The 27996-nt window shown below is 42.0% G+C and overlaps 1 protein-coding gene across 1 annotated transcript in view; it reads left to right on the top strand.

The window, feature by feature from the left end:
* The window catches only part of SORCS3 (sortilin related VPS10 domain containing receptor 3), a gene marked incomplete at both ends in the record, with an annotated part of 585940 nt that overhangs the window by 439988 nt on the left and 117956 nt on the right, over positions 1-27996 (top strand). Inside the window, one exon of the mRNA XM_082855021.1 lies at positions 5740-5858. Coding sequence (XP_082711147.1) covers positions 5740-5858 — 119 coding nt within the window. The remainder of the gene's footprint in view (positions 1-5739; positions 5859-27996) is intronic.

Here is a 27996-nt window from a genome sequence, read left to right as displayed (position 1 = left end):
AGATGGCAAAGAGGCATGACATTTAGGATAGTTTGAATATTTAATAATCTTAAAGGCAAAACATAATTGCAGGTCAGAATATAGCACAAATGTATCGGCTTTTAATGTAATTCATTTCAGCTTAACTTGCATTTACTGAAGCTTTATAAAGGCAGTGCGAGGAGAGAAACAAAGATGACTAAGACTTTATCCAGGTTTCTAAGGAGGTGATCCTTTTGGAAAGGTTTGACAGAGTGAGAAATGCTGGACTTCACGGTGAAACTCATTGATATAGATGCATGAGAAGCTTGCCTTACAAAACTGCTGGTGGAAAAGCAACCTCTTAGGAAGATAAGACTAAGGATGTTGGGTTATCTACTTTGTTCTCTTTCCACATTCCTCAGTTCTCTGAACCAACACAGATCCCAAGGCATCCCGTCTCTATCACTGGCCTGGGATTCTTCTGAGGGCAAGAACCAGTCTTATGTTCTCTGCTTTCTGGAACCTCAGGGAGTGTCTGATGCATGCAGCTTCTCTATACACCTTGACCCAATACAGAAGAAATTAATCAGTCAGTCTAAGGTCACCCTTTCTCACCAAATGAGACCCTTGGTCCTCCATCTGTAAGATGAGGGGGCATGAGGCTGGACACAGTGGTGCAATGGTACCACCTTCCCTAAAGTCTTGCTAGCAGTACAGCTAGTTGAAATGGGGCCTGGTCCTGATAAACTTATGGAGCAGATCTCTCTATTCACAGGGAACAAAGCTTTTGACTCTTAGTTTTTGTAAGTGACTGCACCAGCTCTCAGAAATACATTAGAAAGACATTTGATATTTAGAAATATACTGGGCTTCCCTGGTGGCGCAGTGGTTGAGAGTCCGCCTGCCGATGCAGGGGACACGGGTTCGTGCCCCGGTCCGGGAAGATCCCACATGCCGCGGAGCGGCTGGGCCCGTGAGCCATGGCCGCTGAGCCTGCGCGTCCGGAGCCTGTGCTCCGCAACGGGAGAGGCCACAACAGTGAGAGGCCCGCGTACCGCAAAAAAAAAAAAAAAAAAAGAAATATATTAATTATGAGGATGATGTGACTTAACCATTTGGGGAATCCCTGTCTTGTTTTCCCATTAGGGTGTCCTAATGAGGTCTTCATTCAGTTTGGTCTTTCTGGTTTTCCGTTTGAGCATGTTTTAGGAAAGGATGGGAAATAGCAGTTCTAGAGTAAAGATTAATCCATGTCCACCCATTAATCGTGTAATTATATAGTGCCTTCAGCGGGCTTTCCCTGCCTAAACGTCCACATGCAGTTTTCACTCCCTTTTTTAGAAATTCCCTTCTCCCACAGAACACTTCTCTATCCATGCTAAACACAAGCACTGTCTCCTCCTTCAAGTCCTCCTTAATTATTCCAGCTCAGATGTGCTTTTTCTTGTCTGAACACCTATAGCATTTAGAGAAAGTAAACAGTGAGGTCAGTCCAGAATATGACTTTACTAGTAGGACCTGTGCTATCATGATCTTTTGGTTCTCCACAATAAAACAGAACATTACTTGTTAATTGTACGTAAGAAGGATGCTGAGTGTTAAATCTCCTTCCTTCTCTCTTCATGATAAAAAAGAACTAGCATTTATTGATCCTTTAAAATGTATTCAACAATGTACTAACCTTTTTCATACATAATCTCATTTAATCCTGACGGCAGTCCTGAGAGGCAAACACTTGCTTTGTTTGTACCTCACAGATGAAAAGTGGAACTGCTGCTCAGCCCAGGGCAATCAGCAAGTTCAGGATTTGAACTCAGCACTTTCTACCTTCAGAGGCCTTTCTCTCACACACCACAATATGCTTGAGAAACCTGGACCGCTTTGCTTCCTTTTTATCAGGCATCTTGTGTTATTAAAACAAACACACACAAACAAACAAGACCACAGTTGTTAGAAGCCTATTTGGGGATTTCATGTTATATGATAAATATCTGCTTTCAGTTTCATCATGGAATCCTTATGACTGTTCAGCCTCACTTGGAGATAATGTCCAAAGTCCAAATTTAAGACCTTTTGCAAGTTGGAGGCTTGAGCGAAGTGGTGATTCCTGCTCACCTTTGACACCCCCAGTCCCCTGTGACACCCTCGGTCCCTTCCACCTGGTAGCCTGGCCTGACATGTACCTCTCCCCAGACCCCCATTTGGGGTTCTCACCAGGCAGTGGGTATCTCTGCGTTTAGAAAATTAAAAGCATTGAGACTTCTGATATATGAGTCCGGCTAAAGACTGCAAGGCCCCTGAATTTTAAGTGGATTTCCCAAACGCGTTTTAGTGCTGCTTTTCTGTTAAAGTGGACCTTTTGTTCCATGCTGGGCAGTGGCGAGCAGCAGGGGAGCCAAGAAGGAGGATGAGTGTGACCCAGTAGCTCATCTACCAGGGGCCACAGTTTAGGTAGGTTTCGGTTTTGTATGGGGTGGCCTCGAATACGCCTGATTCTTTTTTCAAAGTGTCCAAGTATGGGAGTAAATAGTAAATAGACAGGGGAGAAATGAGCCCACAGGGGGATAAGCAGATGTCCTCCTGTGCACACCTTTGATTACTAGTACATGGGGCTTTCCAAGACACTCTCTGGCGAGAAAGAAGCAGGTTGTCAAGTCATCCCTTGTGGTTTCTTTACATGTCTTCACCGCAGCGTTTCACTGGGTTTTAGTGCTTTATGCTAGGAGCAAATTACTCAGGCTGGGTGGGACCAATACTATGCCTGGTGCTCCAAAGCGCAGCCTGGGCTTCTTGCCTTCCCTTGGCCTCTCAGCCAGAAGCGGAAAGCCAGGCCATTCTCGGCTTTCTCTGTGGACAGAGACAAAGAGGAAGGGGTCTGCGGGTGGTACTCACAGAATGGGGAGCAAGGTGGTCTTGCTAACAGGTCAGGGAATGTGGGGACAGGGCACAGTCTATTCTCTGGAGAGGTAGGTAGGGACCAAATTACGGAGTCGAGGTACAAAGTGAATGGCTCCTGGTGGACTGTAGGCTTGTTTTGTTTGGCCTAATACTGTTTGGCCTGCACCATATTTTAAATTTAAATTAGCTGTCAATTTATAAACATTAGGAAATGTCACATTAAAAAAACTGGGACACTTAGCTTTATGTAGAAACTCAGAACATCTTATTCCTGCATCTCAGTGATGACTGATGCTGAGAAGCAGCTCCCTGTAAAGATGCAAGTGTTGGCCATTTTCCTGTAGTCCCAGCTGTTCCTCAGTGATCCCTGACACTGAGACCACGCGCCCGCTGCCATTCATCATCTCGCTCCAGCTCAGTTTCCTCTTATACAGTATTTGCCTGGCACCTGAGACATTTGACTTCATGAGGCTAGTTGTAAAAGGCGTTCTGTTTTACAGAAGAATATTTGGGCTTTGTCCCCGGGCACTCAGAACTGTGGGTGATTTTGAAGCCGAGAAGGCTCAGCTGAGGTTAGGTTTGAGAGATGATGCTGGCTCCTTGCCTCGGGTCCACCCAGCTTCCAGTCCATCCTGCACCTGAGCACCAGTTGTGAAATGGACGCAGCAGGCAACACAGATGGGAAGGCCTTTTCCAGGCAAGTGGCAGGGGTCGTGGAGAGAAGAGAGATGCTGGAAGCACTTCAGAGGCAGACTTTTCAAGGCTGGGAACCAGCTGGATTGCACGGCATGTGGAGGAAAGAAAAGTGAAGAGGCTTGAGCTACTGGGCAGATGATGAAACTGCTGATGGAGAGAATGAGATCAGTGTTTGACGCGTCTGGATGAAGGGCACCAAAGCAAATTGGCTTTGCCCAGATACAGACATTTGAAAAGTAGGGCTATAGCACATAATGAATTCATTTCCTACCAAAACATGTTTCTTTGTTAAATTAGCATTTTGTTTATTAATAAATATGTGTAATAGCTAGCTATAAATTTTATGAGTGAACCCCTTCCTAGACAGCAGGGCCTTTCACAATAGAAAATCTGTCTTATTCACTGCCATACTCCTGGTGCTTAAATAATACCCAATGCATTATATGCACACAAGAAATTCTTTCTGGATCAATCAATCAATAAATTAATTAAAGGTCAATAATTAGGGAAAATTTAAAGTACCCTTGTTTTACACTCAGTTGTTATAAATTTTTGTTTATTTAGACTTTTGCCTTTATTTATTTCTGCCGCTTACCACCCCTTCCATTGTAGCCTCCGAAACGTACTCATACCTGTTCACGTATTTAAGTGGGCAAGCGCATTAGATGTATGTAGTAATGCATGTCATTTTAGATGATAACAAAGACTTCTCTGCTTTTAATCCTAAAATGACCTCTATTTTTCACTTTGACCCATTTATTATTTTTAAACACCATTAAATAAACAATATACATTTTTAAAGCAAGTGTATACAGAGGTCTCTTTATAGAGATTCACTTGTGGTTTTTCCTTGGGGAACAAATAACTGAATGGACCGTCTTCCTCGGGTGACCCTGCCGTCATGATCAGAATGCTTAGACTTGAGGATTTCTCATTCAGCTACAGCTGCTGCCATAATTTTGGGGGGTTGGTTGAGGAAGCTTCAGCTGCTGAGATCTTTAGAAAATTTTACAAGTAATTTTATACAGGTTTTACTTATGATAAGTAAGTACATTCTTATTGTAAACATAAGAAAGACGTATGTAATATAAAAAGCAAAGTCCCACTTCTACTCTCGTTAAGTCCATTCCTTTCCCCCAAAGTAGTCATAGCTAATTTATATAGATGTCCTTTAAAACTTTTTTTCCTATGCAGTTATGGCACAAACCTGTATTTATAAAGACATTGTTCTTTTTTGTTTTTTTCGTAAATTGGATTATGCCATACATGTTGCTAAATAATTTTTTAAAAGGTCACAGAACAATGCACCTTGGGGACATCAGCACACGATGCATATGTATCTACCTAATTCTTCTGTTCACAACATGGTGCTTTGTTATATGTGTACGTTTGTTTATTTAAATGTTCTTTAATTCATGGACACTTAGCCAGCTTCTGGTTTTTCACTGCTATGAATAATGCCACAATGAACATTTTTGCCCTTGCCTCTTTGTGAAAATATATGAGTATTTCTCTAGAAAACGTCCCTTGAATTAGAGTTGCTGGTAAAAAGATATGTACGTTTAAAATTCTGATAGATATTTCAAATTTGTTCCTTCAAAAATCTGTACCAGGAATAAAGACACAGACGTAGAGAATGGACTTGAGGACACGGGGAGGGGGAAGGGTAAGCTGAGACAAAGTGAGAGAGTGACATTGACACTACCAGATGTGAAATAGATAGCTAGTGGGAAGCAGCCTCATAGCACAGGGAGATCAGCTCAGTGCTTTGTGATCATCTAGAGGAGTGGGATAGGGAGGGTGGGAAAGAGTCGCAAGAGGGAGGGGACATAGGGATATATGTATACATAGAGCTGATTCACTTTGTTATATAGCAGAAGCTAACACAACATGGTAAAGCAATTATACTCCAATAAAGATGTTAAACAAATAAAATAAAATAAATCTGTACCAATTTACTCTTTGGCTGGTAGGATATAAGATTAACTCTTTCCTCACTCCCTTTCCTGAACTAGATATTCCTTTTCTTAAAAAAATTCTTACAAATTCTTTGGACAAGAAAATGCAGTCTCATGGTTGTTTTACATTGCATCACCGATCCCCAGGAAGTAGGGCTTTGTGGGCTGAGAGGTTGGATGACCATTGCCCCTTGTGTCTAAGTGTCTGTCTGCCATCCCATTTCAGATGCTCACTACCTCACCTGCAGGATCCAGGAATGTGCTGAGACTACTCGGAGCGGGCCTTTTGCCCGCTCCATTGACATCAGTTCCCTGGTCGTCCAGGATGAATATATCTTCATTCAGGTGAGTCCAGATGTGCAGTCAGTGGTAGAGGGAGGATGCGTGGGGGAAGTCAACTGCTGGCTGGGAGGATGAGGGTGGCTCTCCAGAGGCTGTGAAGATGCGGAGCTGGGGTGCTGTCCCTCCTGTGCTTTCGGTACACAGTCCGCTGGGGAGATCCCAGACTTCTGGTGACAGATGAAGGTGTTATGGGTCCTTATTGTTTACAGGGAACTTTAGTGGCCCACTGAATCCTTCCGTTGAATTGTCCTTTTATTATACCAAAGGGGTCTTGAAATGACCAGGACTTAGGCTGGAGTTTGAGATTACTTAGAATCAAATCATATTAGAGATGAGTAATTAGAGATAAGTAATTTATCAAAGCCACATTCTATTTCTGTCCAAAGTGACTTATCTCATGTGGGAATGAGAATCTCCAAGAAATTCAGCATCTCTAGGATCTTCTTTCTGTGAAAATTGAGGTCTCACTAAATCTTCCCCTCCCTTTCCAGTGCTGACCACCCCCTCAAATGTCCAAGCCCCAAATCCTTCACTCCAAGAGCTCTGTGACTCCTAGAGAAACTGGGGGATTAATATTTTTAGGCAGGCAATGGAAGCCTCGTTTTAGATTTTGAGTTTCACTGAAAAGAGGTGCAAGATAGATCAAAAATGAGGGAAAACAAAAGAAGACGCTCCGTCGAGTGATGGACTTTGTGTGTGTGTGTGTGTGTGTGTGTGTGTATGTTACTGAGCTAAATCATACTTGCATTTGAGGGCAACCTTGATCCCCTGTCCTCTGCCTTTCCACCCTTCTATGGTCTGTTGTTTTCCAGACTGCTTCCTATAGGAACCTTGAACTTCAGAATCTCCCTGAGTTTGCTCAGAGCTGAAAACACCTAAAGGGCTTTCTCGGCCTCACTCCTGGTCTTTTAGTCCAGATCAGCCCCATCTCCCCTATAAGACCTTCTCTGAACTTCCAGTCTGGGTACGACTCTTCCTCTGAATCTTTGGAGCTCTTACTACCTGCTGTTCCTCTAGCACATAGGCTATTAGGAATTGTTACTTAAGTCTTAATGGATTTTTCTCCTTCTTTCCAAACTGCGTTTTACACTCTCTGAGAAGAGGGACAATATTTTATACACACATTTCACCCTGAACCTTGGCCTTTGCAAATCAAGGGTGCTCGATGTCTACTTGTTTTATTGATTGACTATGCATGTAGTGATCACTATTTTTTACAAATCAGCTGCATGAATTTTTTTTATTATTATTGGAGTATAATTGCTTTACAATGTTGTGTTAATTTCTGCTGTAGAACAAAGTGAATCAGCCATATGTATACATATATGAAGCCTCATGGATTTTTGAGCTCTACTATGATATAGGAAAAGTAGCCAGCCAGGCAAAAACGAGCTTGAAAGAGGGCGTGAAAGAGAGATCTTTGTGCTTATATAATCACTGTTTCTCAGCCAGAATTTCAGGAATTTTTTTCTAAATCTTGGCAGGTCATTGGTACTGCCATTTTCTTATTCATAAGTATTTATTGAACACATACAATGGAAAATATACAGTACTAGGCACTACACTTGGTGTTGCCCAGCTTTCTGCCTTTGACCTTCTAATCTTTGCCCCGCCCCCTCACCCTCTGGGAGATCTCATGATTTTGAGCATCTTCTCCATGTTCTGATGACTCTCAAGTCAACGTGCTATGACCTCTATCATGTACGGTAGACCTACATATCTAACAGCCATCTCAATATCTTCACTTAGATATTCCACAGGTTATATGTAATTGACATGTCCCCCCTGAACTTGACACATTGGTGGCACTGCCCTCTACCAGGTCATTCAAGGTAGAAACCTGGAAGCCAGTCTATGTCATCAAATTAAATGAATCCACAGCCTCTGCTAATATCACGTTATTTCTCAAGTGTTTCCTTTCATTCCATTCCCATTGTTATGGCCCCAGTTTAAGGCTTTATTGTTGCTTTCTCTCTATTTAATGTTTTTAAGGTAGAAGCATAGGGATGACTTATGAATTTACCAATCTGATTGCCCTTTTCTTAATGCTAATCCTGCATAAAATGATGAACATAGCAGAACTGTTTCTGGGCAACATGACTTAGAATTTAAAATGTTCAATTTTCTTGTTTCCTTTTTCTTTGTATTGCATAAAGTTTTCCGTAACTGCAGGCAGAAATCCAGAATTTTTTTCTAACTGTTCTGAAATACGCCTTTTTAAAAGAATTATTATGCTGGAAACCAATAGAAGTTTTTCTCTTTAATCAGCATCAAATTTTATTTTGTTTGAAAGAGATATGCATTGCCATTATTCAGTAAAGTTTTATTGATCCCCTACTACATTGCAGCCCCCTGTTTTAGGTGCTGGGGTTAAGATATTGAACACAACAAAATTCTTGCTTTTGTGGCATTTACATGCTAGTGGGAGACAGGAAAATATATAGGTGATATGTATACATCCATACATACGTAGATATGAAAGGTTGTGAAGGGTAGTGGTCAATGACCTGTAGTCTGGAGCCTGATGGCCAGCATTTATTCCAACCTTGGTTTGCCACACTTAGCTGCATGACCTTGACCTAGTCCTCATTTGACTCATCTATAAAAAGAGGATAATTATAGTACCTACTTCATGGGTTGCTAGGAGGATTACATTTGTAATCCTGTAAAGCACCAAAACAATGTTCTGTAAATGTTGCTTTGTATCTTTTTATCTGTCTTCTACTATCATCTGTTTATCTGTCTACAAAGTATAGCAGGTGATGGCAGTGCTATGGATAAAAATAAATGAGGGGCCTTGAATGTTGGGTGCCTGTGGTTATTGCTATTTAGGATGACCTGGGAAAGCCTTGTTGGGTGATGACCAGGGAGAGAGTGACAGAAGTTCGTAGTCAGAGGGCAATGTGGAGCTAGGTCTGTTGTTCCCTGTACTTCCTTGTGCCCCTTATGCAGATGTGGGGTAGGCAGCTAGAAATGTGAGGCTGGCTTTAGAAGCAGGAATGGTGGGAAGGTAGGGGCTGGAGATATAAATGGGAAGGGTGTCCGCATATTGATATTTTTGAACTGCAGCATTGAAGTCACCGAGGGAGTAAGTGTAGCTAGAGAAGAGAAACCATCTAAAGACTGAGCCACAGGACACTCCAATATATAGAGTTCAGGGAGATGAGGGAGGTAGTAAATGACACTTGGAGAATATAGAGATTACATCAGGAAGGCACAGGGTGGTAGATCCTACAGGACCTTGAAGACTCTTTTAAGGATTTTTTTTTACTATGAAAGAGATGGGAAGCAGTTGAATAGCAATGCTCCAAAAAATGCAAAAGGCCAATACTCTTGAGAAAAACATTGAATTTCATTAATCATCAAATAAACACAGATTAAATGCTGTTATTTGCAACTATCAATTGGCTACAATAGAAATAAAATAAAGGATGTCAGTGGGTTGCAGGTAAATAACTACACATACTGCGGGTGCAAATATAAGTTGGTTGCCCATCAATATTGAATCAGAGTCTTTTCATTCTCATAGGTGAGTTTGAGGATTGACTGACTGATGTGACAAATATATCTTAGTTCTGACAGCGTATGCTTAGTTTTTAGTTTTAATTGCTTCTTTTTAAGAAAAAAAATCATTATGTGGTCTGTTTTCCTTGCTTTCCTGCATATGTATTTGTTTGAGGATTTTGAATATTTGTTCTAACCAAGCTTTATGAATATAACTTTATATAACATAGCACATCTTCTGCTTTTGTATAATCTATTGATTTCCTCTTGTGACCAATTTTAAAATTAGTGCATGTCCATGCCTTTCTATTTCTTCCCCTCTCTCTTCAATTCCTCTACCACACAGTTTTGGTTGGTTATGTTATCTCTTAGTGTTTGCTTTCCTATAATTCTGTTAGTTTAAATATTTTATTAAGCACTGCTGAAGACAGGTAGAAAAAAAACCAGCATGTGTGTTTATGACCTCCTTCGTTCTCCCTTCTATCCAACCCCAGTTTTGTTAATTAAATCATTTGGAGCATTTATATTCTGCTTGAACCGTCATTCCTGCATTTATTTTGATTTTAGTTTTAGGTAAATTTATTCAGTGGTCCTTTTACTATAGTTTTCCCATTTGTTTCTTGGTTGTCTGAAATTTGTCCTTTAGTAATGTCTTCAAGAAAGGTGAATTCCGGAATGTTGAAAATATGTTTGTTTATCCCCTTTATGCTTTAATATCATCTTTTTTTTTTTTTTTTTTTTTTTTTTTGGTGGTACGTGGGCCTCTCACTGTTGTGGCCTCTCCCGTTGCAGAGCGCAGGCTCTGGACGCGCAGGGTCAGCGGCCATGGCTCACAGGCCTAGCCGCTCCGCGGCATGTGGGATCTTCCCGGACCAGGGCACGAACCTGTGTCCCCTGCATCGGCAGGCGGACTCTCAACCACTGTGCCACCAGGAAAGCCCTAATATCATCTTTTGAGGTATAAAAGATGTCATTTGCTTTCCATAAAAACTTTGCTCCCTTAACTTATTGAATGTTACTGTGTCTGGCTAGTCTCATATTTTCCCTTTTAGGTGTCTTGATATTTTCTCGCCCTTGATACATAAAGTCCTTTAAAAAAAAAAAAAATATATATATATATATATATTCACACACACATACATATATTTGAATACTATTTACTTTATTAGTGTATGTTTTGTGGTTGTTAATACTAGGTTGATTCTTTTCCATGGAATATGTCTCATTCAATTGATTCAAATTCTTCTTCCTTTTTAATTTCTCAAAAGTTTCTGTGATTTATATTTTGAAATATGTATTTTATTTATTATATACGTTAGTTTTATTGTTTTGGCTCTCTTCCTTCAAGACACTTAGGATGTGTACAACAGGCAAGAAAGACAAAGGGGAGACATCTTTTTTTTCTTCTAGTATGTTTAACTCCCTGAGCAAAATGAAATTTATAAAAACAGTTTTACTCATACTGTCCTTGAATGAGTATGTAGCCGTGTCCAGGCTCCTCTTTGCCTTTTTTGCTGCTGTTGTTTTTAACTTTTTTCATGAGCTTTGCCAGCTTATATTTTATCTCTTTTTGTTGTCTCAACATATCTCCCCTGAGCTCTTGTATTTCTGCTTGACCTCTTCTTTTATAGAGGTGATGGCATCATGTGGGTTATTTTTATTTGTAGCAGTGTGGTCACAATTTTTATTTAGTTCATGGAAACATTTTTTGTTCTATGTCTGCTCTTTGTTTTTCCTGTTCCTTTCTCTCTTTTATTTTGTATTATTTTGTAACTCTTGTGCTGTTTTCTTCTCTCTTTATGTTTTTCATCATTACTTATTTTTTAATGACATGAGCTTGTCTGGCTGAACTATTTGAGGAGGTTCATCTTGGGGATCAGGGCTCTGATCAAGGCTCTCTTTCAGCTTAACAAGAGTCCCCCTTTGTTTTCAGTGAGGTTCCATATAACTAAAGATTATTAGTCTGTTAGTGGGTTCTTCTTATAAGGTAAAACTGCCTGAGCGGTTCTCTAGCAGCCATGCCTCTCCAGCTTCTCCTTGTCACCAGTGAATTCTGGAAACACTCCCACTGCCAATTCCTGAGCCACATTCCCTTGGTTCCAAATAATAGGTTGTTAGTTTTGCTCCTTAGGAAATATCCTCTTTAGAGAACTCTGTATCTCTAGCTTGATCTAAGATTTGTAGCTATAGGCATTTTTGCTCTGGTGCCGGTCTGTACCCTGTTTGTCCTTCACTGCCTTTGGCTTCCTTTCCACATTTAGTGTTTCAGGGTTATGTTTTCCTTAAGTATAGAATTTGCATTTTTCTTTCGTGTTTTTCTTGTTGCTCCAGGATGATTTATGAAAGGAAAAGCGGGGAAGCACCATTATTACTTGGCTATTTAAAACCATTTATAAACGCTTATCATGTATTTTCTGAAATGTTGCAGTAACTTGCTAACTAATTTTCTTGCTCCCAGATCAGCACACCTCCAATCTGTTCACAACACTACTTCCAAAGTAATTTATTTAAAATAGAAGTCAATATCCTTGCCTTCAGTGGCTTCTCATCACCTATAGGTTAAAATCCAATTTCCTTAACATTGCCTACAAGCTCTTCTACTATCTGGATCCTACCTACTGCATCAGCCTCATGTGAATTCCTTTCCCACCACCGTTCCCCATATACCTTCCTTTTTATATTTTACCCTTCAATAAAGATAAACTATTTTAGTCTTGATGCGTACACCATGTCATTTTTGCACCATGTCATTTCTTGCCTAATATGCCTTTCTTGTATTCTCTTTTCTGGCTTGGAATGTCCCTTTATCAAATAAACTCATCCTTTAAGATTCAACTTAGACAATGCCGCCTGTAGGAAGTCTTCCCTGACATCCTCAGTCAATCAGGATTAGACCCAACTCCTTTGCTGATTACTTATCCATGTGTATTATGCTTCACGAGCCAGGTCTGTAAACTTTAAGGGGACAGGACTATGTCTTATTCATCATAGTTTTTCCTGCACTTAGCATAATGACTGGAACTCAATAAAAGTTTGTTGAACTGAACTGAACTGAGAAGGTAAGACGCGTCCTTATTCTCAGGGAGTGTAGTTAGTTACCTTTTTGAAGCAAGGGAGTCTTGTTTCTCCAACTAACAATGTAAGACAATTTAGGGTAATTGGCAATTGCTCACTGTATAAGAAATTACCATATGTAGAATGTCTCTGCATTTTTATAGAACTGCTGTCCAGGAATTATCCATTATATTATTCAATGTCCTTTTTATATTCATTCATTTAAATGTATTCAAATACATTCAGCCCAGTGGGGAACACAGACAACAAAGCAATTACAATGGAGTGTGATGAGAGCTGTGTTTGTGGAAAACATGCATTGCTCTTGGATTGAGGAGGAAGGGGTCTTCACCTTGCCCTGGGAGGAGAGTCAGTACAAGTTTCCTGGCAGCAGGACTGTGAGTACCAGTTAGACAAGTGAAGGACAAAGGGCACTGCAGGCAGACGGGAAGACATAGGTAAAGTGAGGGAAGTGAGAGACCATGGTATTGGGTTGGCCAAAAAGTTCGTTCAGGTTTTCTGTTATGGAAAAGCCCAAAGGAACTTTTTGGCCAACCCAGTATATCACAACCTCTATCTAAGGACAGCTGTAATTATGGGAGGGAGCGAAGTGGCTGGAAAGCAAATTAGAAAATTGTCCTGAAGAGGTAAACTGTCCTGAAGAGGTAAACTGTCCTCCAATTTACAAGAGGTAAACTACCTCCAATTTACAAGAGGTAAATTGTCCTGAAGAGGTAAACTGTCTATTTCCTTTAACTGAATACTGATAATTTTGTGTTTCCCTCTTTGCAGTTGCTAAAAAGCTCACAACTGATTTTTTGGGTCAATTTTAGCAGTTTCCCTGCATTAAGCTTTATGCTATTCTTCTTCCTTTCTCCTATACCACTGGCCATTTTTGATGACTTGGCACCTTTCTTATATTTTTGCTTGATAATTGCCTTTTTTTTTTTTTTTTTTTTTTTTGCGGTACGCGGGCCTCTCACTGCTGTGGCCTCTCCCATTGCGGAGCGCAGGCTCAGCGGCCATGGCTCACGGGCCCAGCCGCTCCGCGGTATGCGGGATCTTCCCGGACCGGGACGTGAACCCGTGTCCCCTGCATCGGCAGGCGGACTCTCAACCACTGCGCCACCGGGGAAGCCCGTTAATTGCCTTTTTTTAAAAAAAAATTATTGGATGCCATCTCAAATACATTTCTGCAATCAGTGTGGGTCTTTATTTTATTTTATTTTTTTGGAGAGTATGAGTTTTGAAAATTGAAGTGGGGATCAGTAAAGGCTTTATGGAAAAGGTAAGATTTGCACTGCAGTGATGAATATCTACCTCTGAAGCAAGGAAAGAGCAAGGATTTTTCATTCTGTTCATTGAAATAAAGCTTCTTCAGAAGACTTTTGCGGGCTTCCCTGGTGGCGCAGTGGTTGAGAGTCCGCCTGCCAATGCAGGGGACACGGGTTTGTGCCCCGGTCCGGGAAGATCCCACATGCCGCGAAGCGGCCGGGCCTGTGAGCCATGGCCGCTGAGCCTGCGCGTCCGGAGCCTGTGCTCCGCAACGGGAGAGGCCACAACAGTGAGAGGCCCGCGTACCGCAAAAAAAAAAAAAAAAGAAGACTTTTGTAAGAGCAGAAAACCCTCAGACCAACAGTAGCTTCTCCTCCATTGTTTAAACCCACAGATTTGTATCTGAGCAAGATATTAGGGCATCAGGGTAGGTTGTTTTCTTCCTACCCTGGCTAGAAGTCTGCCAAAGAACGGTTTTGGGAAAAGCTATAGCGCACCTGGGCTTGCGTCCAGCCCAGCCTTTGTGGGTGACATCCCTGTGGAGAGTTGGACACCGAGGATTATGCTGCCACTGAAAGTCTTGCCATTTTTCCATAGTTTGACTTTTAAAGGGGAGACTTGCAAAAGCAGATTATTCACTTCTATGCCTACAATTTGAATAGCTAAATAACAGCAGGATGGACATAAGGGGCTTTGGTTTTTCATAATTTTAAGGGATTTACCACTTAAATTTTCTAACTTTTAAAAGTATTGATATCTTATATTTTGTTTTAGTGCTACCGGAGATAGAACTCTAAGGGAGAAAAAGACAAAACCTTGCAGAAAAGGAGACCAGTCTATCCCCTCACTCTTTCCTACCCTTTTGTGCCCAATGTTTCTCTTGGTGGCTCTTACATTGGCTCTTAGGGAACTTGTCTCAGATGCTAACAAAAATGGAAGAGAATGGGGGTTCAGGAGCCTTAGCCTTCCTTAAAAGTATAATTCTGCTTTTGTTTGCTCTGTATATCAGCGTCCTTAATACTTTTGTTTGACAAAAGGAATCTGCTGCTAAGAAAGGTTTGAAAACCACTGACATTGTTATAGCACTGCTGACTGCAGAGGTCAAAGTCAGGCTTTTGTGCGTGTGTACAACTGAACCACTAGGAATTCGGATGACATCCAGGCTTATAGCCTCTCTCTGCATATTTATAAATGAGGTGCATGTATTTAAGGCGTAATTATTTACCCACAGTGAGTCATTATGTACAAACGTATATGCATTTGAGAGTGCAGTTTAAATAACCAAAAACCTAGCTAAGCTCTTCATAATGCGCTTCCCATGATATTAATGTTGCATAAAATATTCACCCTCTCCCATTTGTTCCTCTAAAGGAAAGCTTCCCAGGCGCAGTCATAATTTCCTTTTTCTGGGCGTGATGTTATTATTTTTTATCCTGTATCTTGTGTGGTAGGAGGGTCCATAGACGTATTCATGCAGCTCCTATAATTTAGATCCCGAAGGTTCTGCCTCCCCTTTTACTCTTTCATTGACAGAGAGGTAAAGGTAGCCATCTTGATGGTTTTGCTTAGGGAACCTAGTGTTTGATCTCCTGCTATTGGGGGTGCTGAGCTGGAGATGTACAGAAAACTGTGAAATGTGTTAATCTGTCAATGCCTTTTCTGTGCAGGAGGCCCAGGTCCTGGGGTTTTGTAGTAAAATCAAAAGGAGCTAATTCTTCCCCAAAGAGCCCTTGTTTTAATGGGAGAATGTCTGCCTGAAATGCCTCCATTCCACATGGATAAAAGAGAAATCGGCTTTCCTCTGTAGGGGCAGAGGGAGAGAGAGAGAAGTTGGTTTCTGTGTCGTGAGCCAAGATGGTTGGAAATCTTGTCTTTTCTCCTTATGGAGTAGCTTTTCTAGCGATTATTCTGGAGAATAGGTAGTTCAGCAGTGGTTAGCAGTAAAATCCCTTCAGTGATACGATTCATACCCTGGCTATGAGGGAGTGTGTTGAAGAAATGGGAGCAGAGCCCTAATAAGTTATCACAAGAGATTTGTATGTCTTTCCTGAGCTACATGAAGCCCGGTCCTTTCCTCTCTTCTGGCACAGGAGGTGGTATGGGTTCAGTTTCACTGCATGCAATTGAATTTAAAAAAAAAAAAAAAAAGCAAGTATGATACTGACCTATCTTCAGATATCTAAAGTATAAGAGAAAAAACAGATCCATAATTAAGATCCAAATAAAGTACTCCGGAGGGGTGGACAAAGCAGAAAATTTGAAGGAGGGAAGAGGCCATCCCAGCCCTGCCAGATCCTTCTTCATATCCACAAGGAGACCAGTAACAGTGCAGGACCATCTGCTATGTAATGCCCCTTTTGACCCCTGGTGAGGTTGTGCAGAGAAGCCCCCTCTCTAGCAAGGAAATCTGAGGGTGGGGCAATGCCATACATAAGAGTGGTTCTCAGATGATTCCAGTAGCACAATGAAACCAGTGGGTAGTTTAGATACAAGTTGCTGTTCGTTTTTAGGAGTTGTGTGTATAAACATAGAAAAATAGCACCATTGTACTATTTTTGTGCGTTGGGAGATGTTCTAGAAGTATTAGCAATTAGCAAGTACAAGTAACCAATTAACAGATATTTGTTGAGCCACTAGAAATACTCCAGGTGCAATGGAGCATGTTAGAGATGGAGGACGTTGTCCCTGCTCTGAAGCAGTTTATGATTCGAGTAGCTAGTGGTCTGATGTGGGGAAAAGAACCCTGAACTCCGAGACCTGGGTTGTAATTAGGAATCTGCCACCTGCCAGCCAGGGAACACTGGGCAATTCACTTGCATTCTTAATTTCCTGATCTTTGTAGAATGGAATCATGCTACTTGCTCTGCCTAAATTGGAAGGTTGTTGTGAGGATCAAGGGAGATACTACTAATGGCTTTGGAACGCTTTGAAACTACTAATGGCTTTGGAATGCTTTGAAAATTAGGAGCCCTATAAAATGCAAGAATCAGAGACTAATCCACGTGCAGAACTCAGCCTCACTGTATTTTGTGTGTGCACCTTCTCTTTAAAGGGTTTTTATAAGCCTATCACATAAAAGCTTACTAAATCTTTCCCCCAAATTCATTCCTTAATTATTCATGGCTTCAAGTCATTTATCGACATATGTGCATAATAAAATCGTCCCACATGTCTTCCATAGTGTTGGTTATCAAAGAAACCAACTTTTAATGATACACATATCTGTGTATAGATAACTGTAGATATCTTTCAAGACTCTTGAGTGCCTTCTTGTAGCATCTTGGTTCCCCGAGCCCTGGGTTTTGATACTTTAAGAGCCTGTTTTACGCACCTACATGAGAGGTAGAAGAGCCTCCATGATGTGGCTACTGTATCCCTAATAAATTGTTATCTTTCTGAAAGAAAAACGCCCTGAGGCAGAAATTGAGTGTAATTATTAGAAGAAAAGCTATTTGGCAATATTTTAAATGATGTTAATTTGGCCTTAATGGGAGAGATTTTGAATGTTAAATAGCAATTTCATCATTAGGGGCACATTTACAACACAGGAGTTTAAAGAAAAATGAAAGCGTTTCAGAGATGATCTTCAAAAGAAATCCAATAAAAACATCTTCAGGTGAATATCCTTGAAGCGCTTTCAAAATCTTAAGTGTTTTTAACAGGCAGCACTAATGGAAGGTCTTTATTTATTTATCTTTAATGTTTATCAGAGTATAGTTCATTTATAAGTTGTGTTAGTTTCAGGTGTACAGCAAAGTGAATCAGTTATACATATACATATATCCACTCCTTTTTAGATTCTTTTCCCATATAGGCCATTAGAGAGTACTGAGAAGAGTTCCCTTTGCTGTACAGCAGGTTCTTATTAGTTATGTATTTTATATATAGCAGTGTGTATATGTCAATCCTAGTCTCCCAAGTTATCCCTCTCCCTGCTTATCCCCTGGTAACCATAGATTTGTTTTCTACATTCGTGGCTCTACTTCTGTTTTGTAAATAAGTTCATTTGTACCCTTGTTTTTAGATTCCACATATAAGCAATATCATAGGATATTTGTCTTTCTGTGTCTGACTTCACTCAGTATGATGATCTCTAGGTGTATCCATGTTACTGCAAATGGCATTATTTTGTCCTTTGTTATGGCTGAGTAATATTCCATTGTATATATGTACCATATCTTCTTTATCCATTCCTCTGTTGATGGACATTTAGGTTGCTTCCATGTCCTGACTATTGTAAATAAACACTAATTATTAGAAAAATACAAATCAAAACTACAATGAGGTATCACCTCACACTGGTCAGAATGGCCATCATCAAAAATGTACAAACGATAAATGCTGGAGAGGGTGTGGCTAAAAGGGAACACTCCTACACTGTTGGTGGGACTATAAATTGGTATAGCCACTATGGAGGACAGTATGGCGGTTCCTTAAAAAACTAAAAATAGAGCTACCATATGATCTGGCAATCCCACTGCTGGGCATATATCTGGAGAAAACCATAATTCGAAAAGATACATGCACCCCAGTATTCATGGGAGGTATTTAAATAGCATGTAGCTGGGCTGTGTCTCTACACCTATAATGATATTAGTGGCTTGATGTAAAAGTTGTTAGTATTTGAAATACTTCCATGAATAAACACAAAATAGTGATCTGATCTTGCAGTAATAATATTTAGTTGACCTTTGTGTTGAACATCTGTGTCCCATTTCCCATGCTTCTGGACTTGGGGAGGCTCACGATAGACCCCTCAGTCATTCCGGTGCGGATGCATACCTTGAATTTCAAGGCTGTTGAGGTCCTCTGGGACAATTTGAGCAATAGGAGTCATGGGCCGGTGGATAAGGACTCCTCTCTTCCTGAGTCAGGAGGGCCTTCTGAGCCTTACCATCTTCATAGGGTCCCCAGTAGAACTGAGCCCCAGTTGCTTATAATAATGACCAGTTCAGTAATGCACCTTGGGATGGCTTTCCCTTCCTCCTGTTTCCTGCTTCCTAGTTCCACCACTCCTGTTCCCTAGAAACATTTCTCAAAAATAAACAAACAAAACCCAAACAACCCCCCCGAAAAAATAAACTACCTGCACAAAAGCCCTTGTCTCAGGCCTTCGTTCTGGGGGGAACCCAACTCAAGACAAATTGGAAAGACTCTCTCTCTGAGTCCCTGCTATGTATCCAGGATTGTAGATAGGGTGGACTCTACAAGACAAATAGAATCACTCGCATCCCTGGATAAAATTCCTCAATCCAAACACCCATTCCCAGGCCTTCTAACTTTTCAGGGACCTGGCTTATTGCTTATCCTTCTGTCCCCTCTGCCTTAAGCTTATTCATCCCTCTTTCCGACTTTCCATCAGTGTTTAAATATTTAAAAATATCTACCATCCTTAAATTAAAACAAAACAACAAAACTTTCTTTGAACCCCATACTCCTCTCTAGAAATGACCCATCTTTCATTCACGACCAAATTTCTTGAGAGCACTCTACCTTCCTTATCCCATTTTCTCGTTTCCTTCTCTCTTTAACCCACTTGAGACTGACTTCTGCCTCTGCTACTTCCTTGAAATTACCTTTGCCAAGTTCATCAGAGATATCTTTGAATGGTATCTCGACAACACCACTCAGTAATGATATTCATGGACTCGTCTGCAGCTTTGGAATCTCCTGACTGCTCCTTCCTCCTTGAAGCAGCCTCTCTCCTTTGCTCCTTTGATAATGAGCAGTCCAGCTCCTCTCCCTACCTCTTCAGTCTCTTCTTCTTCCTCTTCTACGGAGGTACCTCTTCCTCTGCCCACCTTTTAAGTATTTTCTCTGAGAGTTTAAAATATTCTCTCAGAGCCCTCACTGGATTCCTTTTCTCTGCTCACGTCCTGCCCTCTCTCTGATCAATCCCTCCTGTCTGTTCCTACAGCAGAACATCAATTACAAACCAGATGCTGATGATTCCCCAGTGTCTCCTGCTGAGACAGAGTGACTCCTGGGAGGGGCTCTGTATTTACAGGATGTCCATCAATCCTTTCAGCATAGCGATCTCTTCACTCTATTCAAAACTTTGCTGTGTCTATCTCTAATAAATGATTCCTGTTTGCTTCTTCCCAAGAGATCTGCTGAGGCTCCATGGAAGTTACAATGCTTGTTGCTTCCTAGGCCAAAATAGCAAGGAGTGTTTCCCCTTAGTATCAGAGAATTGTTCTGTAATTAGCTACGCATTGGAACCTAAGTATTTGCCTTTCTGGTAGTACGTGGATGGGTATGTCTGGTTTAGGGGTGTCAGTTTTGTTTTTTTCTCATTTTGTGTATCACCTCTGAGTAATTGGTAATAGCTGCATAGAAGACTGTGTTATCATGGTTCAGTAGGAAAGGCTGCTTTTGTTAATTAAGTGTCTCCATGGGCATGGCGGGCAGTAGTGGCATGTCTCCTGTGCAGTGCATCTTACAGGAAGAGTGGCACTCATAGTGTTTCGTTATCCAGGGGCCTCATATTGTTAGATGCAGCTTGGGCGTTCTGGTCTAGAAGGTGGTTATGCTTTCCAGGGACCGCAAACGTTTCTGTATTCAGCTCAAAGGCATGAGATCAGCCACACAACTTGCAAATCTCTTCCGCTGTTTGGAAATCTGCGAGTTCCTATTTCCAAAGCAGTGATTCTTCAGAACGTTCTTTCCACCTAGCCACCCCACCAATCTTTACCCACCCATCAGCCAATTGGAAGAATTGTTGTCTTTGTTGGAAAAGGACCTCACATTTATTTAGTGTCAAATTTATATCTGGCATGTGTGCATCTTACTGTTTTTTTTAATTCTACTTGGATCTCAGTGTGGTACATAGCATCATCTTTATTTTTCAAAGGCGGAAACTGAATTTCAGGACATTTTAGAATCACCCTTTGTCGTATAGCTCAATAAATGTCAGCATGAGGAGGATCTGACCTCAGGGCTGCCTGGGTTCATAAAGGATGACGAAAGAAGACAGTGACCCATTTCTCATTCATTTCCCCACGCTGAAGACCCTCACATTAGCACTGAATAGCTGGTGTTCCCAGAGCTTCTCCAGATGACTGTAAAAGTGAAAAAGGCAGATGCTCTCCCTGTCTTGGTAGATATTCGGGGCAAGAAAGCCTCACTGCACTCCTTGCTCAGTGAGCTGTTTGTCAGGATCTGTTTCAGTTTTGTTTCAGATCAGAAGCTTTTGCTCAGTCATTAACCAAAGAAAGGCTTAATGGAATTCAGTACAATGTAATCCTGCCCGCACCTCTGAGAGCTGTCCCTCAGATACACTAAGAGGATTATTCAAACACTCATCACTAAGGCCAAGGGGGGTGAGTGGCAGCATGGCTGATCATCATTCCCATCCCCAGCTCCACTCTTCTCGAGTCTTCTGCACTTGCCTTGCACCTCTCTGTGCTCGATCCAATTTCCATGATGTATTTCGGGGCATGGCATCTCCTGTGTCCCATTCCAGGATGCAGAAGAGCCGTTGCATCATGACCCGATAAGCTCTCCCTGTTATCATTCTTTTCCAAGTTCCAGCAAGCCCCCAACACCCACTCTGCTAAGCGCAGCTCCCAGGAGGATCCCTTTTCTGGGGCCTCCCATTAAAGATAATTGTATTGTTGTAAAACAACAGTGCTGATAATGAAGGCAGTTGGGCTGTTGACTGAGAAGCAGACTATTAAGTCCAGTTCTCTCCCCATTACCATTCTAACTAGAATGTACATTTCACAGGTTCAGCTTTTAAAAATTTTACTTGTTCTTCCTTTAACTGCTAATGGGGTAAACAGACATTTTGGATTTCTGCAAGAAGCTTTTGAGACTAGCATTCTGAAAGCCCTCATGGTCAGCCAGAATAAGGTCTTCTTGGAGATTAATAGTGGCAGAGCCATGGCTAATCAATCAAGTTGATTTGATTGAACACCTACTATATACCCTGGGCTGTCTGAGACAGAATTGTTGGTTGGTTGATTCATTCATTCATTCATTCAACAATCATTTATTGAGCACTTAATATGCTCCTATTACTGTTCTTAATGAAAGGGATATAATGGTAGACAATACTGACGAAGTGTCTGTCCTCATTTTTTGTTCAGTTTAGACGTAGAGGTAGGACTGGATGGCCTGACAAGTCTCCATGAGTGACGCTCAAAGCACCTAAGATATGCGAGGCTTCTTTCCAGAGCGAGGGAGACCCATGAGGCATGATATGATCAGGACATTTCCTGGAGAAGGCAGGGCTCAAGCCAGTTCCCAAAGAAGGGAATTAACTTGAGGAGTCCAACTTCAGGACTAGCCAGTGCTCCAAAGAAGAGAGACCTTTAATGGCAGGAGACAGTGTCCATGGAATGGGGTAGGCAGGTGGGGGAGGGGTGGCAAGTATTCCTACGTTTAAGCCTGGTATCACTGTAACTCACTCTGTGACCTTGGGCAATTAACTTTCCTCCCTGGAGCTCAGTTTTCTTATCACAAAAGGAAAGGATGGCATCCAAGTAGAGCTTTCAAACTTTTTGTTGTTGTTACTGCTCTTAACAGTGGGAACCACTTTTCAGACAGCATTGTTCAGGGAATTCCAATATGTAAAACAGGTGCAGGTGGAATGGATCTAGTTTAAGAAGGGTGAGGGACTGTATCAGCTCCCCCACCCACCCAGCCTCCTCTTCACCTTTTTTTTTTTTTTTTTTGCGGTACACGGGCCTCTCACTGCTGTGGCCTCTCCCGTTGCGGAGCACAGGCTCCGGACGCGCAGGCTCAGCGGCCATGGCTCACGGGCCCAGCCGCTCCGCGGCATGTGGGATCTTCCCGGACCGGGGCACGAACCCGTGTCCCCTGCATCATCGGCAGGCGGACTCTCAACCACTGCGCCACCAGGGAAGCCCATCCTCTTCACCTATTTATGGACACTCTCAAAGCATTGCTGTAGAATTCTAGAATAGAATCCAGTTTGGAAGGCAGTGGGCTGTATGACTCCAGAAATTCCCTTCTCATGCTAAAATTCCATAAGTCTGCTCACTCTATGGGGCAGCCCATTGAGGCAGACATGTAGAGGGGACTGTTATTTGGAAGTATTTCTCCAATGTCAGAATTAAAAAAAAAAGATATTTGGGATGTAGCTAATTGCTCAAGAGAGTTGCTGAATCATTCTTCCCTTATTTCCTTTCACATCCATTTACTGAGGGCTCAATATGGAGATAATGCAATAGATCAAAAATTAAAAAGCAAAATCTAAAAGTTCCTGCCATGGGAGGGTTTATAGTCTAGTGAGAGAGAGAGAGAGAGAGAGAGAGAGAGAGAGATAATACATAAGCTAAGCAATAAAGAAGAAAAATGATTGCATACTGTGAGAAATCTATGCAGAAATAAGCATAACTGAAAGAGCCAATAATAGCAAGGAGGGGACTTCATTCATTCATTGATTCCATCAGTACCTCAAATTTTTCCAGAGTTACTACTATTCACAAAGCATAGGGCCCCCACTCTGGAGATTTTATAGTGAACCCAAGACAGACCCAGTCCTCTTCTCATGGGAGTTTATGATTTAGATGGATTCTCATCTCTGATAGTTATTGGGAGGCAAAAATAAAATAATATAAAAGCATAAATTAAGATAAAATTGTGTGTGTGTGTGCGCGTGTGTGTGTGCGTGTGCGTGTGCGTGTGTGTATAATATACCCAGATTTTGCTTTTGAGCCTGGGACACGTGAAGTATTTTCATGACAGGCAGATTCACGCACCCTCTTCCTAAGCTGGGAGTCAGAAGGTCTGAACAGAAATCAATTCCTGCAATTTGTTTTTAACTTCTTTCTCCTTAGCCGGGATTGATTTTTGTCTTTGTGATCAATGGCAAAGAGAATAGCTCCATGGCCCGAGCAGCTGTTCACGTGCTTGGTCTGGTTAGCCCCACATCCGACAAACAGAACTTTAGAAGCTGATTATGAAAGGAATAGGATGTAGATGCTTAAGGGATGGGCCTGATTACCACTGCCTTCCTGGTGAACAAATGCCTGCAGGTGTGGGATAAGGCAGAGGGACACCCTGCCGTCCCCAGTGGGTAGAATAGAGCATGGTGACGCTGGGAAGGAGGAAAGCATTGGGATTCGCTTCCTGTTTACCAACCTGACTCTCTCTTTCCCTGACTCCCTTCCCTTTAAGCTCTTTCTTTTTCTTCCTCCTCCTATTTCATCCTTCCTACATTCGGAACTGCGAGCAAAACATCTGTTGCAAAAAAAAAAAAAAAAAAAAAAGAAATTGATTGGTTCTTCTCCCTCTCTGTTTCTTGGACTTTAAAATTGTCTGATTCTTTAACTGCCGTTCTCTCCTCCTCCTCCCTTGTTTCCTTCTAATCCAGCTTGTGTGTAATGGGAGCGTGAAATTAGACACTTCCCCTGTCTCCCTCTAGCCTTGGAACTTCTCCAGGCCGGGCAAGATCGCTTCCACTTTCTCCTCTGAAAAATGTTTTCGGAAGGAATGCACACCTTGTGATAGCGTGTGGTGGTGATTCCACTGAATGCAATTAGGGTGGAGAGGGGGCCATACCCAAGGCCTTCTGTCTTGTTCTCCAGAATAAATGCTTGCCGTTTTACTGCCTGCCCCAGGCGGCGACCGCTTCCGGATTGCAGTATGGAGAAATCATCCAAGGGCTCTTAATACGATTGTGTTAATTATTTCAGGGCGCTGTGTAACTGCTTCTTAGGTGTTCTTTGTGTATGTGGGAGGGAAGGCGTAGAAGCAGTGGCTTTCTTACTTCCTCTGAAATATCTGATATGAGTCCTTATGAAGTGGATTGAACATACCTCTTCTGTGTAAGAAACAGAAGTTTCTCAGCATTTTCTTGGTTAAAGAGTTGTCCTCAGCCTTCCTCCACAATTTTCACCACCTAGCTAATCTTCTGTCTTATTGAATAATCTGTAGTTCTTGGAGAATCAGTTATACATAAAGAATCAGCTGACATTTGTTGAGTGGCTAGTATGAGCTAGGCATATTATTAATGCATTTAATTGTTATGACAGCCTATGAGGTAAGTCCAACTCTTACCACCATTTCACAGAAGACGCACAGAGCGGTGAAGTCATTTTCCAAAGATCACACAGCAGCCTAGGCAGCCTGACACCAGAGCCTTCTTTCTCAATCTCTGCTCTTGTTCTGCTCTTTAAACGAGAAAGCGTCATGACTTAAACTTTCTTGTTTGCCTGAGTCAAACTGGGTCAAGAACTGTGTAAGGGGCAGTGAGTGGAAAGCTTAGCACAAAGTAAGTGCTTACAACATGTTTGTGGAGTCATTGAATGACCACGAAAGAAACTGGCCGCACAGAATCTTAGGAGATAGGATTTAAAGAAGACCTTCACGCTGAGGAGACTAGGACCCAGCAAGTGAAGGGATGAGGAACACAGGGGTGTGGCATTTTTGAGTCCCTACTTTGTGCCAGGTGCACGCTGGGCCTTATGATATGAGGGTGCTTATCTGTTTTTAGATGAAACTGAGGTGCAAGAGCAGTTAAGTGCTTTTCCTACAGAGTCGTAATTGCCAGTAGGGCTGGGGGTGGGGGTTGGGATCCATGTCTGGGTTTCTGTTCTGAAGTTCTTTTCAGATTTTCACAACAAAGAACTAAGTCAGTAAGCCCAAAAGGTACAGAAAGATAAAATCCCTCATAACCCAGCTGTAACTCTTGGATGTTTTCTTGAAGCAAAACTACGTTCCTGATGTGAACCATCTCTGCAGAGATAAACAAATAAAATTTTAATAAGATTATTGAGCAGTATAGTATTGCTTTCTTATTGCAAATGTCAAGTGAAAATGAAGCAGAGTGTCTATGTCAGATACTGAATGGCAAAGACTCTTAATAAAACCTACTACACACGCCCACTGTTTCTTGCCCTTCCCCCAAAGTGCCTCTTCTGGAAGCAAGCAACCCCCAGTGATCCACACAGTTGAATCTCCCATCCTGCTACCTTTCCGTCTCTGCTGGTGATCTTTTTCTTCTTTCAAGCTCCATCCCCACCTTTTCTCTCCACGTGTCCCTTTGGTGAGTAGGATAGTTCAGTGGTGACCTGGTTTCTCCAGTCTTCTATCCTCAGATCCATCATCCCATTCGGCAAAGAGGATGTCCTTCAATCCCCTCTCCTCCTAAGGCAGTGGGAGTGTAAATAACACCTGTTTATTCACTACTTATTACCAGGTGTGTGTGCAGTTATGTGAGTGCGTGTGTGGAGTTAGGCACACATGAGCTGAAACCCCAGTCCAACCCTTTGCCAGCTGTGTCACTCTGCCATCTCTGTGTCTCAGTCGCCTCATCTATAAAATGAGGTAGGATGAGTGTGGACTTAACAGTGCCAAGCACTGATTCTGTTGTAGTCTAGAAAGATCATAAGTTGTGTCAACTATTGTGGTTCTGAGCTGGGGCGTTTCTCTGTTTTATATTTCTTATCCTTTGCCCTGCGCAGGGCACCATAGCACTGGCATTCATCTTGTATTGTCAATTGTACACCTTACATGTTTGGCTTGTTTTTACAAGGAAATGGTGAACTCCATGAGGTCACAGCCCCATGACTCCTGTGATACCTGACACGGCCTGGGCACAAAAGTGCTGACTAAGTATTTGCTGATTGATTGAGAAAGGTAACACATAGTCGAATTGGGGCCAGTATCCCTAATGAGATGTCTAAACGTGATTAATGTTAAGGGACGATGTGAATTCGGCCAGACCTTTAATTAATATGTGGATTCGGCAGTGGGTGGGGAAGAACATCTTGTAATGTGCTTCTTTGTTTCCCACAGGAAAAGCATGACCTGGTTTTCCATGCTGTGGTGTTGCCAACCACTCAAAGGAGTATTTGATGTAAACTCACGACCCACTTGTAAAAATCCATGCAATTATCTCCACTTTGTGTTTTTCTGATCTTGACTTGGTGAACACAGACCGAAGCAGCCTGGCAATTTGAAAAGAGCCTTGGGCTTCAAGTCAGAAGTTCTGAGGTTGGCTTTGAGCCTTACCTTTTAGTAGCAAGGTGATATAATGTGGCCTGTCTGGGCCTCCGGCCCCTGAATTCTAGCATGGGGATATCATTAGACCTCCTTTGTGCTCCAACCAAATGAGATTCAGTCCAATAATGAGAACTGATGGCATGAAGTAGAATACAAATATGAGTTATGACATGGGTGCCGGATACTAAGAGATGGTTAACTGGGAACAGGACACATTGTCTACCCTCGAAGATAATACAGTACAAGAGACCTAAGATGTTCCCTCTTCCAGTAATTCAGGACAGCGGCTGATAAGTGCAACGAGAGAGCTACAGACAAAGAGCCCTGAGAATCAGAGGATGAAAAGCTGAATTCCAGCTGGGAAATTGGGATGGGGGAGGACTCTTTAAGGAGGTAGCTTTTGATGTAAGCCGGTGTGAAATTCCTTAATGCTGGGATTTGTGTCAGGGTGAATCCCTCCAGGTAACGGGTCTTAAACTAGCTATTCTTTGGAAAGGCTCTGCAGTAGACACTTGAGATTTTTTCAGGGTTGCAGAGTGTAGTGGACATTGTCAAAATTTAAAGACCCAAGTTCAAATCCAGGCTCTGCTACTTTGGAGCTGAGTGACCTTATGCATGTAAATTAACTCATCAGTAAAGTGGGGCTGCATAGTATCTCTCCTCCAAGGTCATTGTGCATGAGGGCGGACAGTGCATACAAAGTGGTGAGCACAGAGTTTGACTCTCCAACAGTGACGCTTCTGCTGGTGGAGGACAGGACAGGCATGACACAGAGAGTACAATGGGGAAGCCCCAAGAACTAGCAGAGTAGCAGTTGGCATTTTACAAATATTCATGGCTCTCTTGGGGAGGTGACAGTGTTTTCTGAGAAACAGCTTGACAGATGGTTTAAATCCGTGCACTGCCATCCCAAAATGAGGCATGCAAATCCCATGTTGGCAAAGTTTTCCTGTTATATCTAGCAGCCCAGGTATCTCCAAGTCTGTCTGGAAATCCCATGTCCCAAAGAAGCATCCCTGCTTCTCTAGAAAATTAATGGCTTTGTTTTCTTTTCCCTTTTAGGATCTTTAAAATATCTTGCACATATCAATAAAATTAGTCATTCTCAAAGCAGCTATGTGCACCTGCCATTCATCCCATGTGGCTGAAGACACATCTGATCTATAGCTCTGCCCATCCATTTCTTGCTTTTCTTCTCATATTCTGTATTGCCTCTAACCTTTCAGTCTGTAGATAGCTGTAGCCCTACAGACTATCTATAGCTACTGGCCCAATGGCAAATGTCAGTGCCCCAAACAGTCAATAGAGTGGGCATATGTGGGTCACCAGCTTG

Source organism: Leucopleurus acutus, assembly GCF_964270905.1.
Source record: "Leucopleurus acutus genome assembly, chromosome: 14".
NCBI classification, from domain to species: Eukaryota; Metazoa; Chordata; class Mammalia; order Artiodactyla; family Delphinidae; genus Leucopleurus; species Leucopleurus acutus.
The sequence above is the reverse complement of the archived record's forward strand: the minus strand, read 5'-3'. Positions and strand labels throughout refer to the sequence as shown.